Source organism: Ovis aries, chromosome X (assembly GCF_016772045.2).
Source record: "Ovis aries strain OAR_USU_Benz2616 breed Rambouillet chromosome X, ARS-UI_Ramb_v3.0, whole genome shotgun sequence".
Classification (NCBI taxonomy): Eukaryota; Metazoa; Chordata; class Mammalia; order Artiodactyla; family Bovidae; genus Ovis; species Ovis aries.
In genome coordinates, this window is record NC_056080.1 from 13,702,230 (window position 1) to 13,717,672 (window position 15,443).

General features: G+C 40.1%; 1 protein-coding gene across 4 annotated transcripts in view; it reads left to right on the forward strand.

The window, feature by feature from the left end:
- The window catches only part of BMX (BMX non-receptor tyrosine kinase), a 45,869-nt gene that overhangs the window by 26,253 nt on the left and 4,173 nt on the right, over window positions 1-15,443 (forward strand). For all 4 annotated transcript variants that reach the window (XM_042242296.2, XM_042242298.2, XM_042242297.2 and 1 more), the window contains exons 10-17: window positions 17-71; window positions 1,539-1,618; window positions 4,441-4,568; window positions 7,865-7,939; window positions 8,766-8,937; window positions 10,299-10,515; window positions 11,470-11,534; window positions 13,174-13,292. In XM_042242296.2, coding sequence (XP_042098230.1) covers window positions 17-71; window positions 1,539-1,618; window positions 4,441-4,568; window positions 7,865-7,939; window positions 8,766-8,937; window positions 10,299-10,515; window positions 11,470-11,534; window positions 13,174-13,292 — 911 coding nt within the window. The remainder of the gene's footprint in view (window positions 1-16; window positions 72-1,538; window positions 1,619-4,440; window positions 4,569-7,864; window positions 7,940-8,765; window positions 8,938-10,298; window positions 10,516-11,469; window positions 11,535-13,173; window positions 13,293-15,443) is intronic.

Genomic DNA, 15,443 nt, shown 5'->3' on the forward strand with positions numbered 1-15,443 from the left:
TTCTTTTCTATTGCAGCTGGTTTGCAGGTAACATCTCCAGGTCACAATCTGAGCAGTTACTGAGACAAAAGGTGAGTAGTTTCATCTTTAAAATAGCCTCTAAGAACGTCTTTCTGTTGTTGGGCTCAGAGGGTAACGCACTGCTCACAGAAACCCTATTGGTAATTATACAGTCCAGACACCATAGTGCTAATTGTTCGGCTTATGGGTTACCAGGCCCTTCACATCTAGCCTCCCTCTATTCCCTTTGCTCTATAATAAACCATTCAAACACTTAGTGGCTGGAAACAAGATGTATGATTCCTCACCATTCTGTGAGGCAGCTGGGCCAGCAGTTTTTCTGCAGGTTTTGCTTAGGTTCACTCATGTGGCTGCCTTTAGCTGGTGGACTGACTGACAGTGGGGTTAGCTGGCGTAGTCAACCAGGGTGGGTGCCATGTTCCATCTCCATGTGGCTAACTTGGGCTTCCTCACAGCATGGTGATCTCAAGGCAGTGGTTGACGAGGCCAAGCCTCACAGTTCAGGGCAAGTGATTATGGAGTCTCAGCTTTTGTCATGTTTGCTAATGTCCCACTGGCCAAAGCAAATCACATGGCCCAGCCCAGAGTCAATGTGGGAGGGGACTGCCCAGAGCAGGAATATACAAAGAGAAGACTTACTGGGGGCCATCTGTACCTCACACTTCAATTCTGTCACCATTAGCACCTAAACCAGAGTACAGCAGATATAATGGGGAGTAAATCTATCAGATTTTGTTACTAGTTGGTAATGGACTTACCAATGGCAAACTCTTTTGATCTACAAAAATGACACTTTGCTATAGTTCAACCTGATACAGCACACCAATTATTTCTTTGAGGGGTAATAACGAGAAGGTGGTGACCATTATCTAACTCAGTAGTTTTTCACATTCACAGTTTTAAAATCCACTTTGTCTCAATCTAAACTTGCTTAGAATCAGCACATTAAGCAAGGCAGGTTGAGCATAAATTTAACAAATTATTTGTTCTGCATCTTTGGTTTTCTAAAACGTTTCAGGGGCAAGATACGGTGATAGAAGTGTTAGTCACTCAGTCATGTCTGACTCTTTGCGACCCCATGGTCTATCCATGGAATTCAAGACAAGAATACTGGAGTGGGTTGCCATTTCCTTCTCCAGGGGTTCTTTCCAACCCAGGGATCGAACTCAGGTCTCCTGCATTGCAAGCAGATTCTTTACCATCTGGATAGCTGGCTTTAAATTTTATTTCTGAAAGATTAAAATGTTAGGCTTGCACAAACACCAAACAGGGAAAACTATCACAGGTTAAAAATTAACTGGAGAGGAAGAGTTGAGGCACATAGGGTAAACCTATAAAGACAATGAATGAGGGAAAGAGGGACGCTAAACTGGGAGTTCTTTCTGTGCCAACTAGTGGGCAATCTGTGCTGTCAATGACATTTAAAAGATCTATTTTCCTACCACCTACCAGCACAAGTCATTTTCAAGAATAATGAAAATGTTTTCTGTCCCTTCCATATCTGCCTTTCTATTTAGGGGAAAGAAGGAGCATTTATGGTTAGAAACTCCAGCCAGGCGGGAATGTACACAGTGTCCTTGTTTAGTAAGGCTATGAAGTAAGTACGATGTGGATTTCTTTTTCTATCTTCTTGTGTATGTTCTTTGAATATCCTGGTCATTCAGTCACATTTTGCGATAAGACCCCATCTTTCAACTCTGGAATTTGGAATCAGAGTATTTCTGTTGAATGTGACCACTTGTAGTTGCCTTCCCCTACCCCCACTACTTTCAAGAGGCTGTTTTCTAGGTGATTCGCTCCTACCCATTGCAGGCAGCAGAGTATTGCCCAGTATATGGACTGCCTCAGGAAACGCTTGTTAAAGGAATCCTGCATTATTCCCCCTTGATTCATCCTGAGCCTAGAAAGAGAGAAAAATAGCAATGGTGCCTCTCCACTCTCGGTTCTAGCCACCAGCTGAACTGAGAAACCTACCCCAACGTCTGGTTTTTAGTAAGTCTTTCCAGTGGGAGCAGGAGGTTGATTCAGTGTAGCAGTGTTTTCGCCGATGGCTTCTTTCTAGGATGCTCTCCTATTGGTTGGGTTAAGAGTTCTGGTGTGAAGCTGCACCTCTGAGTCCAAATCCTGACTCTGCCATTCCAAAACATTATGACATTAAGCAAGTTACTTAATTTCTGTGCCTCCATTTCCTCATTTGAAAAGTGGACATAATAACAATTATTATGTTCTATGGATGAAATGGGTTAATTGACATATTGGGGCAGAACAGTGCCTGGCACATAGTAATAAGTGTTTACTATTATTGTTGTTAGAGAAGGAAATGGCAACCCATTCCAGTATTCTTGCCTGGGGAATCCCATGGATGGAGGAGCTTGGTGGGCTGTTGTTTGGAAAAAGTAATATGAGCTGCCTCACTACTTCCATCCCAACACTTAGGTGTATATAAGGCCCCCACAGTCATCCCAAGCAAGCTGTCATCAACAACATCAGGATCCCCCTCCAGAGTTTTATAAGCCACTTTCCCATTGGTTGTTAGCCTTTTTGTTCCTTCTAAACATCCTGTGAAGCAAACAGGAAAGCTGTTTTTACTTGCACCATTTTACATGAGAGGATTGTGGTTTAAACAGAGCTTACAAAGACCCACCTTCAACACTAATAAATGACCTACTTGAAGCCAGACCTTCAACAGCTGAGTGCATGTTCATGTTCTCTCAACCATATCCCTGTGTCTTTGCTGAAATCTGGTCAGATCTTGATTAGGACCATTTGAGAAAAAAAATGTCTATGTATGCGACCCTTTCTTAACAGTTGGATTGAATGACCTTGAATGAATGAAGGGCCTTGGTGGTTTCTCGATATGCCTTGTCTCCTGTTGCATATATGTATTTTAGAAATAATTAATGTAAAAGTTATTTTACTTCAGGAATGTTTTCACAGAGTGCCTACTTCCAATTTGAGATAACAGCATGCACCATAAACATCCGCATGGCATCTTTCAGTGCTAGAAGCCACATTCCCGGTGCACCTCACGCACAAGGTTGCAAATGTGGGTGGTGACTAAAGCCAGCCCAGTAAGAAGGCAGAGAAGGCTTGGATCACTGAATATCAAAATCTCTGTGGCCCTCAGGCCCTCCAGTTTCAGCCAAATCTGATGTCAAAAGTCCTCTTAGTTAAGCTTCTTGATACCAGATTCATTTTTGAAGGTGGCCAGGGAGAAAAAAATCAGCAAACAGATGAGGAATCAAATGAAAAGAATCCCAGTGAATGACTACAGAAGGCTTCTTTTATGAAACACCATCAGTGGGCTGAATTTGATTCTAAGACCAAGAGCCGATGAGCCATTTGCAACAAGAAAGCATCCTTTCTCTTTTTATAATTACAATTTTAGTAAGGGTGGTATTATAGCAGTAAGAATATATTAATAGTTTCTTATGTGCCAAGTATAGTGCAAACTGATATGGTCATAATCTCATCTGAACTTTGTAATAACTGGATGAGGAAACTAGCCAGCAACAGAACTCTACTCAAAACCTAGTCCTAGACTGCTCTGTGTGTGTGTGTGTGTGTGTGTGTGTGTGTGTGTGCACCCACACGCTTAGTCACTTAGTCATGTCCGACTGTTTGCAATGCCATGGACTGTAGCCTGCCAGACTCCTTTGTTCATGGGATTCTCCCGAATACTGGAGTGGTAGCCCTCCCTTTCTCCAGGGGATATTCCCAACCCAGGGACTGAACCCTTGTCTCCTGCATCTCCTGCATTGCAGGCGGATTCTTTACTGTCTGAGCCACCAGGGAAGCCTGGACTGCCATGCCATACTCTAAAATCTAAGACAGGCACATCATTGCTGGTTAGCCTAAATCAACATGCATCAATTCACCACTATTTTCTACAAGTAGAGCAAAAGAAAAAGAATGTTTTATGTGGAAAAGGTACAAGTTCACAAGAGGAATTAAAGGCTGTTCCTACCCACTCCATCCTGTACACTCCACTCCCCAAAGAGCCTCCACCCACAGCCTAATGACCATTTCTTCCCACATTTTAATCTCCATTATTATCCTAAAAGAGAATTGATATTTCAGAATAATGATCCTAAAACTGCAGGATTCTCAATCATCAAAGGAAGATGGCTGCTTCATACTTACTAAGGGAAGAACCGTACAGAAAGGGGGAATTTTATGACAGGTGAATTCTGTATGAGCACAAAGGATCTGCTGAGTTTAGAGAGGAGCTCTCTTACATAATTATGGCTTGTCATGTACACCTCCAGAAAAAACATCAGATGTCGAGACAGAAACCATCTCTGACTTCCCTCTCCAAAATTTGCAAAGACAAAGATTTAAAGACAATGATTTAATCATTATTTAATCAAGCTTCAGTTGTTGATTTAAAACATTCTAACATTCTTTCTTCCTTACCAGTGATAAAAAAGGAACTGTCAAACATTACCATGTGCATACAAATGCTGAGAACAAACTGTACCTGGCAGAAAACTACTGTTTTGATTCCATTCCAAAGCTTATTCACTATCATCAACACAATTCAGCAGGTAACTTGGTTCAGTTTTTCTCTTATGTTGATGAATATAAGTTTTCTTGGATATTACTGACCCTCCAAATTCTCTTTTTTAAAATTGAAGAATAGTTGATTTACAGTGTTTCAGGTGTACAGCCAAGTGATTCAGTTATATATATATATATATATTCTTTTTCAGATTCTTCCCAGTTTAGGTTATTATAAGATACTGAATATAGTTCTCTGTGCTATCCAGTAGGACCTTGTTTGTTTTACATGTAGTAGTGTGTATCTCGGAGAAGGCAATGGCACCCAACTCCAGTACTCTTGCCTGGAAAATCCCATGGATGGAGGAGCCGGGTGGGCTGCAGTCCATGGGGTCGCTAAGAGGCAGACATGACTGAGTGACTTCACTTTCACTTATCTCTTTCATGCATTGGAGAAGGAAATGGCAACCCACTCCAGTGTTCTTGCCTGGAGAATCCCAGGGATGGCAGAGCCTAATGGGCTGCTGTCTATGGGGTTGCACAGAGTTGGACAAGACTGAAGCGACTCAGCAGCAGCAGCAGCAGCAGCAGCAGCAGCAGCAGCAGCAGCAGCAGTGTGTATCTGCTAAATTCAAACTCCTAATTTATCCCTCCCCCTCCCCCAATACTCTCAATCATATAAGGAACCATAAAGGTAGGGAAAAAAATACTCACACGCCCTATGCATGCTGTGTGGGGTTTTGTGTGTATGTGTGTGTATATATATATATACACACACACAATTTTATTCCTTCATTTATTTGGGGCTCTGGTGGGTCTTTGTTGCTGCGCTGGCTTTCTCTAGGTGCAGTGCGTGGGCTTCTCACTGCAGTGACTTCTCTTGTGGAGCACGGGCTCTAAGGTGTACGGGCTTCAGTAGTTGTGGCACTAGGGCTCGGCAGTTGTGGTTCCTGGGCTCTAGAGCACAGGCTCAGTAATTGTGGGGCACAGGCTTAGTTGCTCTGCGACATGTGGGATCCTCCTGGATCAGGGATCGAACTTGTGTCTCCAGCATTGACAGGCGGATTCTTTACCACTGAGCCACCAGGGAAGCCCTGCTGTGTGGTTTTTAACCCACATTCCTGGAATATAACATTATACACTCTACAAGGCTAGAAAAAAACGAAGCTCAGTGAGTTCGGTGACTTAGAAGTAGAGATTCCCTTTTAAAATGTTTGCAGGTTTCTTTTCTGCCTATAGAAGACGATTGTAAACTTCAAATAATATAGAAATGTGCATCACTGGAGACATAACCTCCATGAACAAGTCAGTGTCTATTCTGAAAGAATTTTTTTTCCACGCTGATACTAACATTCATTATATATGTATATATATTATATATGTGTGTATGAATACACATTATATGTTTACAGAGATGAGATCATTCTATACATACTGCTGCTGCTGCTGCTGCTAAGTCGCTTCAGTCATGTCCGACTCTGTAAGACCCCCATAGACGGCAGCCCACCGAGGCTATCCGGTCTCTGGGATTCTCCAGGCAAGAACACTGGAGTGGGCTGCCACTTCCTTCTCCAATTCTACACATACTACTTTTTAGCTTACTTTCTTTACTCAGCATCTTAGAGGTCTTTCCATGCACATGTATACAGTTGAGCCTGTTCTGTTAAAAGAGAATTCTAGTGTGGAATTACTCCATAATTTTTCACCTAATCCTGCACTGATAAGCAGTTGGAGTATATACAATACTTTCCCACAATACTGGCTGTTTCAGTAAATATAGCTTCGTGCACCTGTATGGGTGTTTCTGTAGCCAAACTCCCTAAAAGAATTTGAGATAATGGTTAAGGACATTTAAAATTGAGGCACTGTCAAATGCTTTTCAGAAATGTACACTCCCACCAAGAGCAACACTTCATTCTCACTGACCCTGGGTACTATCACTCTTTTTAATTGTGTCTGATTGACTGCTGAAATATATATATATAGAAATTGCCATATGATCCAGGAATTCCATTCCTGGGTATATATCCAAAGAAAATAAAAACATTCACTTAAAAAGATATATGAACCCCATGTTCATAGACGCATTATTTACAATAGCTGAGATATGGAAGCAACCTAAGCATCCATCCACAGATGAACAGATAAAGAAGATGTGGTGAAAGCGAAGTCGCTCAGTTGTGTCCGACTCTTTGCGACCCCATGGACTGTAGCCTTCCAGGCTCCTCTGTCCGTGGGATTTTCCAGGCAACAGTACTGGAGTGGATTGCCATTTCCTTCTCCAAAAGAAGATGTGGTACATATATACAATGGAATATTACTCAGTCATAAAAGAGAATGAAATTCTATCATTTGCAACAAGTCGGTGGACTAGAAGGTTTATGTTCAGTGAAATGTCATACAAAGAAAGACAAATACTTTGTTATCACATATGTGGAATCTAAAAATTAAACAAATGTATGAATATAACTAACCATACTCACAGATATAGAGAACAAACTAGTGGTTACTGGGGGAGAGACAGGGAAGGGGCAAGACAGGAGTAGGGGATTAAACAATACAAACTACTATGTATAAAATAAACAAGTCATAAGGATATATTATACAGCACAGGGAAATATAGCCATTATTTTCTAATACCTTTAAATGGAGTATAATCTATAAAAATATTGAATCACTAGGTTGTACACCCAAAACTAATATAGTGTTGTAAATCCACTGTGCTGCTGCTGCTGCTGCTAAGTCCCTTCAGTCGTGGCCGACTCTGTGCGACCCCATAGACGGCAGCCCACCAGGCTCCCCCGTCCCTGGGATTCTCCAGGCAAGAACACTGGAGTGGGTTGCCATTTCCTTCTCCAATGCAGGAAAGTGAAAAGGGAAAGTGAAGTCGCTCAGTCGTGCCCGACTCTTAGCAACCCCATGGACCACAGCCGCTCCTCCGTCCATGGGATTTTCCAGGCAAGAGTACTGGAGTAGGGTACCATTGCCTTCTCCAGATGGCTAGCTAATAACACAATAATCAAAAAGGAAAAAAGTTAGCAAAAATGGGAAAAATTTTAAAATAGATTCCATCAAGAAACTAATTTTGATGAGATTTTTAAAAATCACATAAAGTAGTTTTACACTTTTAATTTTTGCTTTATATAGAACTAATTAGTCAAGTCCAGCAAATTAATTTTACGGGACGAATATGGTCAGAATAGATTCTGCATGAGAACATCCTGAACTCCGTGCTTTTTTAGCTCCTCTAGAGACAGCAGAAGCAGAGATGTGAACCAATGTAATGTAATGTGATGTGATACAATGTGATCAAGTGATGATACTGTTGCTGATTTCATTGCAGGCATGATCACACGACTCCGCCACCCTGTGTCGACCAAGGCCAATAAGGTTCCCATCTCTGTGTCCTTGGGAAGTGGTAAGGACATGCCCTTGTGGTCCTAAACTCCTATCTTTTTTGGTTTAAAAATATATATATTTATATGTATGTATACATACACTGACATACATTTTTATATATTATGTATCTGGTGGCTCAGCGGTAAAAAATCCTTAGCGTGCTTAGTACCCTTAGCTTGGTAAAATAACATTTTCTTATAAAGCAAATTAAACTCTGATCTGGGAGAGTATCATTATCATAAGTATACAAGGTTGCAAACTAGCCCCATGATCAGGCACAGACTCCCAGAATAAGAAAGGATAGGCAGTGGATCCATCTTTTTGGTATGCTAGGGAGATTACAAAATTAGGTTGGGAGGATAGAAAAGATTTTAGTTTGTTCAAGAAAATTAATGAATATATTAGAGCTGAGGCCCTTCCTAGCACTATCTGAACAAGGATCTGCTTCCTGTCTTCCTTTTTTTCCCCAGTAAATTTACAATAATGACACCCTCCCAAATCAGAGTTTAACTTGTTTTATAAGAAAATGTAATGTTATTTCACCAAGCTAAGAGCACTGAACACATCAAGTCTTTCCAACATACCTCTGGTTGGTAGAGGTTTTTTAACTCTAATCTTTCTTGTCACTAATTGAAGCTGTTCTGGTGGCACTGTCATGTGGTTTAACAGGTCATAAGATCACAGAACTAACAGTTTTCTTTTTAAGTGAGCAACTTTTTAAAAAAGGCTTGCTGTTCTTCATGTCATCAATATTAAAGTCTCACTGGAGAGGAAGTCACTTGAGAAGCTGTTGGCCTCAAACCCTTCTATTCTTATCCTAAAGAGTGCCTGTCTTGCTTTATTAGGAATCTGGGAACTGAAACGTGAAGAGATTACCCTGTTGAAGGAGCTGGGAAGTGGCCAGTTTGGAGTGGTCCATCTGGGCAAGTGGAAGGGGCAGTATGATGTTGCTGTTAAGATGATCAAGGAGGGCTCCATGTCAGAAGATGAATTCTTCCAGGAGGCCCAGACCATGACGTAAGTTTCTTCTGAGAAATTGTTGTTTAGCCCTCATCATGAGAGGACATTCATGCTAACAGGACTGTCCCTAACATCTGTAAGGCCTGAATCATGAGTCCACATATCATAGACTATATAATGGAATATTAGCCACAAAAATGAAAAATGTCATTTGCAGCAATATGGATAGATCTAGATGTTAGCATATTAAGTGAACACACAAAAAGACAAATATCATATATCACTTATACGTGGAATCTAAAATGTGACTCAAATGAACTTATCTGTGAAAAAGAGACTCACAAGACATACAGAACAGACTTGTGGCTGCCGGGGGGAGGGGAAGTGGGAGGGATGGAGTGGGAGTTTGGGGTGCAAAATGCAAATGCAGATGCAAATTATTATATACAGAATGGATAAACAACAAGGTCCTACTGTATAGCACAGGGAACTATATTCTATATCCTGTAATAAACCATAATGGAAAAGAAAAAAAGAATCATCCTGTTAATTGACAAAAGTAGGTCAGTTACATAAGGAGTAATTGATGAACATCATAATAGCTGTGGGAACCTACTAGAAGTGCTATGTCATGTGGTTCTGGTTGTTGTTTAGCTGCTAAGTCATGTTCGACTCTTTTGTGACCCCATGGACTATAGCCCGCCAGGCTCCTCTGCCCATGGGATTCTCCAGGCAAGAATACTGGAGTGGGTTGCCATGCCCTCCCCCAGGGGGTCTTCCTGACCCAGGGATGGAACCCATGTTTCCTGCTTGGCAGGAGGATCTCTTTACCACTGAGTCACCTGGGAAGCCCATGTCATGTAGTTACTATTTTCTAAATCTATTAACAAAAAATGACATAATAATAACTCAAAATGAAGCTTTTTTAAAAGAAAGGAAAATCACAACTAATCTCACTTCTCTAATATGACAACTGTTTTCATTTTACCTTCATATTCTATTTTTTTTAATGAAATGTTTAGACATCAGTTAGATGCTTTAAAATGGAAGTGACTGCTCTTAGGATATAGCTTCCTCCAAATCAGTCATAGAAGTTCTCAAAATGCTACAAGACTAAGCAGGATTTCTGAGGTAATAGACAGACCACTGCTTCCCTGATTCTCTGCAGGAAAGCTGAACAAGAACCCAAAGCAGCTTAATGGATGCTGAGGTTGTCAGCGTCCAAAAGGAGGCAGCATTTTTCTGCCTCCAAAGGCTAATGCTCCCAGAATCAGATTCTAAACTTACCCCTCTTTTCTGTTCCAGTATAAGGGCAGAAATTAAAACAAACAAAAATCTGACAGTGATTCTTTTTCAGGACATCTGGAAAATGGAGTATGGAAATTCAGTATTGAACTTTGAATATCTGTTGCTTCCAGGAAACTCAACCATCCCAAGCTGGTGAAATTCTACGGAGTGTGTTCAAAGAGATACCCTATATACATAGTGACTGAATATATAACCAATGGCTGCTTACTGAGTTACCTGAAGAGTCATGGAAAAAGACTTGAACCCTCCCAGCTCTTAGAAATGTGCTATGATGTTTGTGAAGGCATGGCCTTCTTGGAGAGCCACCAATTCATACATCGGGACTTGGTAAGGAAAGAAAGCCATCTCCAGCTCCCGTCTCCAGCAACGGGGCCATTGGGAGGGACGGCAAAGAGAGCATCTTCACTTACACTGCATTGGCAAAAAAGTTCATTTGGGTTTTTCCATAAGATGTTACAAAAAAACCCCAAATGAACTTTTTGACCAACCAATATTTTGCTCATTTGCTTAAGCACATGACACTTTTGTGATAAAAACCACAATTCAAAATAAAACACTTCAAGTATAAAAAGAATTTCTAAAGAAGCCATCAAGGTCTATGTAGTTAGGTTGTGGTATAATGGAAAACAGATGCAAAGGAAAGATTTTGGTCAATTTAGTGTTTCCCAGAACCAGTTAACCCAAGCTAACCTTTACTCCATGAAGGATTTAGTGCTAAAGCAATCATTTAATACGATAACTGAAAATACAAGAAATGAAATGCGTGCATCTTTGAGTCAGGGTGGATGTGGAGAGTATTCTGCTTGATTTGCACTGGTATTGATTGATCTTTAGAGATTTTCTGGTGCTAAACAGCAAACGTGCCACGCATGCTAGGCCAGTGCATTCCGGATTCTCAGTGCCGCATTTACACCTTCAAAGCGCCTGTTAACACACAGGGTCCTAGCAATGGAGAGGGAACCCCTGGACGTGATTTTTCCCTTCTTGTTGATGAGCTCAGGTTCTGTGTTTCATGTCTAATACCTCTCATGCTGTTTGACAAGGATGGATGCTTGAGGGAAGATACTTCTGTGAGCACATTGTCATTGTGGAAGATTGAAAATTGCAAAGGAAAAAAGACGACATCTATACTCTAGATATTTCCTTTTAAATATAGCATTTGGGGTTGTGATATCTTAGATTTTGCTGACAAATGTCCCAAAGAGAAGGAAAATGTGTGATTTTGATGTCAGGGGATCCTTGGTCATTTTCACTATTGGTAATTTTGTTTTCCCTCTAAAGGCTGCTCGGAACTGCTTGGTAGACAGTGATCTCTCTGTGAAGGTTTCTGACTTCGGGATGACGAGGTAAGCCAGTTCCAAAAGGGCAACCAATGAAAGAAGGATTTCCATTCACATCTAAACGGGGATACAAAACATGCTCTGGATGGGGGTGCTTAGAAACCTGGATCTCCTCACTCACACCACCCCTGAACACTCATTTCTTCACTGATAAAAATAGGATTGTTCTTCAGAAATTATCCCAAGGCTCTCTTAATTCTTTCAAAACCTTGATAAATATTTTATAAATGTAAATAAATCCACAAAAGATCCTAAATATTCATATATAACCTGTTACAGCCAGGAAGAAAAAAAAAAAAAAACAAGAAAAGTTTAAAAATCCTTGATTGGGGCGGAGGTGGGGTGGAGAGAGAGAACACGTGCGTGTGTGTGTGTTTCTCCTTTAGCCCGTTCTGGTTTTTTCTTCACACTATATGCTCAAATGGGCACAGCATTAACACTAGGAAAATTTTTCTTGTCATTTATTAAATTTTCTGTAGCATCAGGTAAGGCAGTAGACTCAGATTCTCTTGGCATTCTAGCAACACTTTAGGATTTGAAAAATTAGTTTGATTGTGATAGCAGTTTAAGAAGAATCTTCCATTTCCTGAATTCTGAATCTCTTACTATTTAAGCCTCAGAGCCAATTTTCATGGTTTTATACAGGAAATGAAGACATACCTGGTAGCCTTTCCATTCAACAAACATTTATTGAGTGCCTAATGCCTAGGCCCTGTGGGAGATACTGATATAAATGGGTTAATCCCTGCCCTCAAAATGCCCACAGTTGAGTCTAGAGGGCAAGCAGATATCCCTGCCACTGAGACAAAATACAGCTATAAAGTTGTGCCAATTCAACATAAACATAATTCTGAGGAGGGATAATATAGTTTCAAAAAGATCTGAAGAGTTGACCAAAGCCAGCCCTATATTTAGCAAACATGTCCCTAAAAACACTATAGGGAGACCTGTGTTTTATTTTTAAGTTTTCTTCAAAATTCATTATGAAAAGCTGCTCCTCTTCTGGAACCCCTAAATATTATAAACAAAAATGTACTGCATATCCTTGAACATATATTTTTATCATCTTGATATCTTCATAAGATATTGTTGTCCATCATTGCTTACAACAGCAGATTAGAAGCAACTTACACAGTTAAACAAATTACATTAATCCATAAGAGGGAAGACTATTCAGCCATTAAACATGATGCTGCACAAGAAATTGTAACCATGGGGAAAATGTTCTTGATATGTCGTTAAAGGAAAAATAAAAGCAAACCTCAGTACAACAGAAACCCAATTTTGTTCAAATTATATATAAAAAAAGATTGGAAAGTACAAGCAAAAATGTATCTTAAGTGGTAGCATGACTATCCTTGGGGTGGGATTCAGAGTGATTTCACTTTTATGTTTTTTTAAAAATATTTTATATTTACAAAATACTTTGCATTCATATTTTGGTATTTTCAAAACTAGATATCATTTTTTAAAAATGCTTACAAGTCATAAGCAGCCTCTAGCTACGCCCAAAAAGTGAAAGATTCAGAAAATCGAGGCCCACAGCTGAGACTGGATGGCTGCAAGCCCTGCATCAGCCAGCAGAGGGCTTCCCACTTGATACAGCCAAGTGGTGTAAAGGCTGTGTTGATGTTTTCCCCTGCAGGTATGTTCTTGATGACCAGTATGTCAGTTCCGTAGGAACAAAGTTTCCAGTCAAGTGGTCAGCCCCAGAGGTGTTTCACTACTTCAAATACAGCAGCAAGTCAGACGTATGGGCATTCGGTAAGAATGTGGCCACATGAGACCCATTTCACAAGCTGGCTTCCACAACAGGAAACCACATAGCAGCAACATCCATTTTCAGCAAACCCTCTGAGCACTTACAAAATTACCTGTATACCCAGAGATAAGCAAGGGATTGAAGACGATGATAGTGACCCTTTCTTGGGTTGGTGTTAGGATGTCTGCCACTTACTGTATAATTGGTGTGTTGCTAACACCTCCTCATAAAAATCAAAAGGGCTAAAAGCTTTTTGCATTGAAGATTTTGTTTTCAAAAAGGAGTCACTGAAAACTAAAACCCAGTTTGCATGAGGCATAAAACGTTGAAGGGCTTAAAACGAAGTCATCAGCTTTGTGCATGAAAGTGGCATGATAACCATTATTCTGAGTTGAGCAATCTGGGGGGGCATGCCTGGTGTAAACACCAAACATGAGTCAGCACTTTCTTTGGCCCATCCCAATTTCAGCTAGTGTCTTTGTTAAAATTCATCATTTAGATCAGGGGTCAGCAAACCATGACACAGAACCAATTCCAGTGGCCTGTTTCTACAGGGGAAGTTTTATTGGAGTGCTGCCATGTCCTCTGTACAAATGGTTTATGTATCGTCTGTGGCTGATTTTGTGCTTGCAGCAGTTAACTGCCACAGAGACTGCATGACCCTCAAAGCTAGCAAACTTACTATGTGGCCTTCCCTATTTTATTAAAAGATCTGCATTGAAATTAAGTAAACATAATTACAAAATTGCTTCCCTGGTGGCTCAGTGGTAAAGAATCTGCCTGCCGAACAGGAGACACAGGTTTGATCCCTGGGTCAGGAAGAGCCCCTGGAGGAGGAAATGGCAGCCCAATCCAATATTCTTTCCTGGGAAATCCCTTGGACAGAGGAGCCTAGCGGGCTACAGTCCATGGGGTAGCAAAGAGTTGGACACGACTTAGCGAATAAACAGCAGCAGCAATTAGAAAACAGAGATAATTCTTAAATTGGGCTTCTGTAGATATTCTGGTATTTTTCCACATCAGTAGGAATGTCAGGCTTGTTTAAAATCACTGTCAGATGGGCCCAGGATAAGTATTACAAATTATCATAAGGTTATGGAATATATTAAATACAACTGAGAACTATTTCATGCCTGTCTTAGTCCATAAGTATAATTTGACTTTCTACATGACAACTGAGACTGTCTGAACAAAGCAAAATTTAGTTAGCCATTTATTTTTCTATGTGATAATTTTTTAAAATAATTCTTCCTTTTATAAAAGTGGTATTGTTCATTGTAAAAAATATTCCAAGAATTATACAGAAAAAGGAAAAACTACGAAGAGCATTTTAGTGAATACTTGATGTAATTTTGTGCTGATGAACTTGTCAAAATTAGTTTCAATCTCTTTGTACCAATTCATATGCCTTATAAAAGATATTAAAAAAAGATAAGAATCCAGGCCCGCCCCACTCCAACTATCAGAAAATTGTTTTATTTAAAATATATCTTAGTCAAAGTCCCAGTGTACAAATAGATGAAATCAGAATGTCTCCAGTAGACCAAGAAGGAGTTTAGACCCCAGGCAGCCAAGCCACTACTCTGCCCCTTAAAGGTGGCCCCAGAGCCCTGACTGAATACAGTACAAAGATATTTCCGGAGTGTAAAGGGCAATTAATCAGGTTAGTTTGTATACCCATAACACCCTGCAAATACTTTGTTTTCAAGTTAATAAAAATTTCTTACTCAGAAAAAAATATCAGAATTCGTAATAGTCATAACTGCTTTTTGACCAAAAATTGTATTACCCAGGTCAACTGCTTATCTTTTATGTGCCAGAATTTGGCTGCAAAGATTTTCTGGCTGTTTCCAAAAACTAAATTCATTCTTAAATAATCTGACCCTAGTAAGAATACTCAAAATAAACCAAAACCTCTGAAAGCAATTATCAAAGAGGAGCCCCAGACATTTTAAGCAATGATATTATTCATGAGATAAGTGGACCCGCTTCAAAGGAGAGAGTTGTGAAGGAGTCAACAAATTTTTGGATGGTTCTTTTAGAATGTTTAAAACACACACACACAGTCTCCACAAATTGTAATAATGCCTGACTATAAATATTTTACATAAAATCTGTAGCCCTAAAAGTCAAAGTTTTGAAGTTAGTACTTC